Genomic DNA, 3,805 nt, shown 5'->3' on the forward strand with positions numbered 1-3,805 from the left:
CTGGGAGCCTGCTTCCTCCTCTCTCTCTGCCTGCCTCTCTGCCTACTTGTGATCTCTGTCAAATAAATAAATAAAATCTTAAAAAAAAAAAAACAAAAACAACATCTGGATGGACTGGTGAACTGCGGTCACATGCCCCTGGCACATCCCCATCTCCCAACCAAGACCGTCCTCATGTCCTCAACGCCCTCCGCCCCTGGGGCTTTGGGGGCAACGAACTGGCAAAGCGCCAGGCATCCCCGGGGCCCGTCAGCAGGCCCCCGCGCACCCCCACACCTGCAGATAGGTCTTGTATTCAATGAGCTTCTCGGTGCCTCGGTGCAGCAGGCCGATGTGGGGGTCGCACTTCCGCACCATCTCCCCGCTCAGCTCCATCACAAGCCGCAGGACTCCGTGGGCGGCTGGGTGCTGCGGCCCAAAGTTCAGGGTCAGGTTTGTCACCATTGTGTCCTTTGGAGGGTCCACATCTGAGAAGTGGGAAAGAGTTCAGAGCCAAATGGTAATTCCCTAGAGAGCCCCCAAGAGACAGCAGGGAAAAGGGGAGGAAGATCTAAATTTCCTGACAAGAGGGACCACGCATGAACCTTCCTCTTTCCGTGTCTCCCAGATACCTTTTTAAATACGGTAATACTGGGGCCCCTGGGTACCCCAGTTGGTTAAGCAGCTAACTCTTTTTTTTTTTTAAGATTTTATTTATTTACTTGACAGATCACAAGTAGGCAGAGAGGCAGGAAGAAAGAGAGGGGGGAGCAGGTTCCCTGCTGAGTAAAGAACCCCATGCGGGGCTTGATCCCAGGAGCCTGAGCCAAAGGCAGAGGCTTTAACCCACTGAGCCACCCAGGCGTCCCAAGCAGCTAACTCTTGCTTTTGGCTCAGGTCATGATCTCAGGGTCCTGGGATCAAGCCCTGAGTTGGGCCTGCACTCTGCAGAGTCCGTGTAAGGATTCTCTCTCTCGGGGTGCCTGGGTGGCTCAGTGGGTTAAAGCCTCTGCCTTCGGCTAGGGTCATGATCCCAAGGTCCTGGGATCGAGCCTCACGTCAGGCTCTCTGCTCAGCAGGGAGCCTGTTTCCCCCTCTCTCTGCCTGCCTGCCTGTCTACTTGTGATCTCTGTCTGTCCGATAAGTAAATAAAATCTTTAAAAAAAAAAAAAATTCTCTTTCTTCCTCTGCCCGTCCCCCACACACGTGTGCACGCATGCAAATAAATAAGTCTTTAAAAGAAAATAAAGATGACAGTACTAATAACATTCATATAGTCCTTACTATGTCCCAAGCACTACTCTAAGCCCTTCACTGATTTTAATTAACTTAATTCCCCTAACAACCACACGAGTAGTAGGTACTATTATTATCCTCATTTTATTGGTGAAACTGAAGCCAGAGAGAATAAATGACTTCTCAGAGAGCAGGCAAGTGGCCGAGTCAGGACTGATCTCAACGTGTTCAGCTCCACAGTCCACATTCTTAACCCTAACGATCCACTCCAAATCTATCTGATGAATGCCCAACCAATCAGGAAATGTGCACTTAATTCTGACTACTACCGAATGGCAACGTCTACCCTCAAAAAGCATACAGTTGAATTGGGAAATAAGTCCGTGGGAGGAACGGGCAACAGAGGCCAAATGTACAAGTTACCAAATAAGTGGCTCAGCTGTCAAGAATTTAAAGGAAGAGAGGAACGCTGTGAAGACTTGGAGGCGGGATGAGAGGAGGTTCTTTAAAAACAGGGCCTGGGAATGACTCAACAGGTAGACAGGAGAGCCTTCCCACGCTATGCAATCAACAAAGGTCAAACCTGGGGAACAGGGACATCTCTGCGGAACTCCTTCTGTGCCAAGCAGCAGAAGATGAGTGTGGGCAGACAGGAGCGGCTAGTGTTTCAATTATCGGTATCAATAACCACACGTACAGCAGACTTCCCATGGGCCGGTCACTACACTGACTGGTTCTGATGGTTATGATCCCATTTAACCCTTACAGTGATGCTACGAAACAGGCACTTCATTCGCCGGTAAACGGGAGAGCAGAGAACTGATACCAGAGTTTAACTTTTCAACCAAAATTCTTCACCAGGGAGTGAAGTGGAGTCAGACGGACCCAAGTACAAAGCCATGTATGTGTTCTTTTTTTTTTTTTTTTTTTTAAAGATTTTCTTTATTTATTTGTCAGAGAGAGAGCGAGCACAGGCAGAGTCAGAGGGAGCAGTAGGCTCCCTGCGGAGCAAGGAGCCCAATGTGGGACTCGATCCCAGGACGCTGGGATCATGACCTGAGCTGAAGGCAGCTGCTTAACCAACTGAGCCACCCAGGCGTCCCGCCATGTATGTGTTCTTGATCAACTTTTGATCTCCCTGCACCACGATTTTCTCAAGAGTAGCATAACACTAGTCTCACTCTCACGGAGTTGTTGAGAGAACTAGGTGAAATAATGCCTATCAAACGCCTGATACGTGGTTAAACACCCGGCCACTGTTACTATTAGATTTTTGAAAAGTAATGGAAACTCTTCTGAAGGTTTCTGAGCAAGAGAATGAAGGCCATGGTAAAATGGTGTTTGGGGAAGATGGGGGTGATTACACTGTGCTGCAAAACTGGCGGGGGACCAGATCAGGGGCAGGAACCCAGTGAGGAGACGCCTGAGTAACTAACTAAGGTCTAGTACAAAACAGATCTGACCAAGAAAGGACAACATGGTCCGATGTGGAACATTATAAAAGAATCTGCATGGTTTGGTGACTTCTTGGACTTAAGGAGGACAAGAGAGAAAAAAAGAGCCAAAGGTAACTAAATAAAATGTTTCATTCCTGAGAAATTAAGGAAAACGTGGGTACCACTGATCAAAATCAAAAAGTCACAAGGAAGAACTACTTTTGATGGGGAAAAATACTTCGTAGTCTGGAAGATTGCATTTGGGTACCACTGGGAAAAAACACGTTTTCTACCAAAGGAAGACGGAAATATACTGAACCTCTGGAAAAAGCTGAAGCTAAAAATATCAGTCTGGTAGGGACCTCCAAAAGCTGACGAGGACCTACTCTTTTTCTCCTGGAACGTTCTTCTTTTCCTTCTCTACTGACAAACACCTGCCCTATTATCGGTGTTAGTGTGTGTTGAAGTGCTGGTGGAAGAAGCAAAAAGGACGAGGGCCCAAACTGGCCTTGCCATCGAGTTCAAGAGCACTCAGAAATCAGCTTAGGGCAAGGCTGGGTGGGAGTCCGGGCAGGGGCTCTGGGAACTCACCATTCCAAGGTGGAGGCTTCCAGTGGGCGGTTTCTTTGGTGGGGTACATGACAGCTCCCCCAAACTGCTCTGCCCACTCCACATCTGGCTGCCACTGCCGAGCACCTCTGTGGAGTTAAAGACAGATCCTAGACACAGGGCCTCAACGGTGGTTGGTTTCTGTGTTCCCGTTCACTCTCTGGTGGACCCAGGGAAGGGTCCCCCGGATGCCCCAATGCCAAGTCACTGGCACACAGTGTAGCTTTAGCAGAACAAGCTGGAACTCCAGAATCTCCATTCCTACTAACAACTTATTGGGATCCCTACACCCATCACCCCCACGCATGCAAGGCTGGGGGTCCCAGCTCCTTCAACTTCTCAGCGCATTCTTATTTCCACCGGGGGCATTATGAATGCAAGCAAGGTGTGTATTCAAGGGCAACCCAAGACGAAGAGGTGTGCGGTGCCGGTGCAGGGGCGGGGGGAGGGGCATGACTCCTTGGCTCAGCCCGGGTGAGACCTGAGTGTCGTTCTGGGGACCAGCGTTGGGGGGGGGGGGGGCGCGGGGGGGGGGGTGCTGCGTT

The 3,805-nt window shown here is 49.8% G+C and overlaps 1 protein-coding gene across 1 annotated transcript in view; it reads right to left on the minus strand.

Annotated features, from left to right (window-relative positions):
* NDUFS2 (NADH:ubiquinone oxidoreductase core subunit S2) overlaps positions 1-3,805 on the minus strand; it is a 10,408-nt gene that overhangs the window by 6,001 nt on the left and 602 nt on the right. The window contains exons 2-3 of the mRNA XM_059413460.1: positions 3,243-3,349; positions 277-467 (exon numbers count right to left, since the gene is read on the minus strand). Coding sequence (XP_059269443.1) covers positions 277-467; positions 3,243-3,349 — 298 coding nt within the window. The remainder of the gene's footprint in view (positions 1-276; positions 468-3,242; positions 3,350-3,805) is intronic.

This window comes from Mustela nigripes, chromosome 10 (assembly GCF_022355385.1).
Source record: "Mustela nigripes isolate SB6536 chromosome 10, MUSNIG.SB6536, whole genome shotgun sequence".
Lineage (NCBI taxonomy): Eukaryota > Metazoa > Chordata > Mammalia > Carnivora > Mustelidae > Mustela > Mustela nigripes.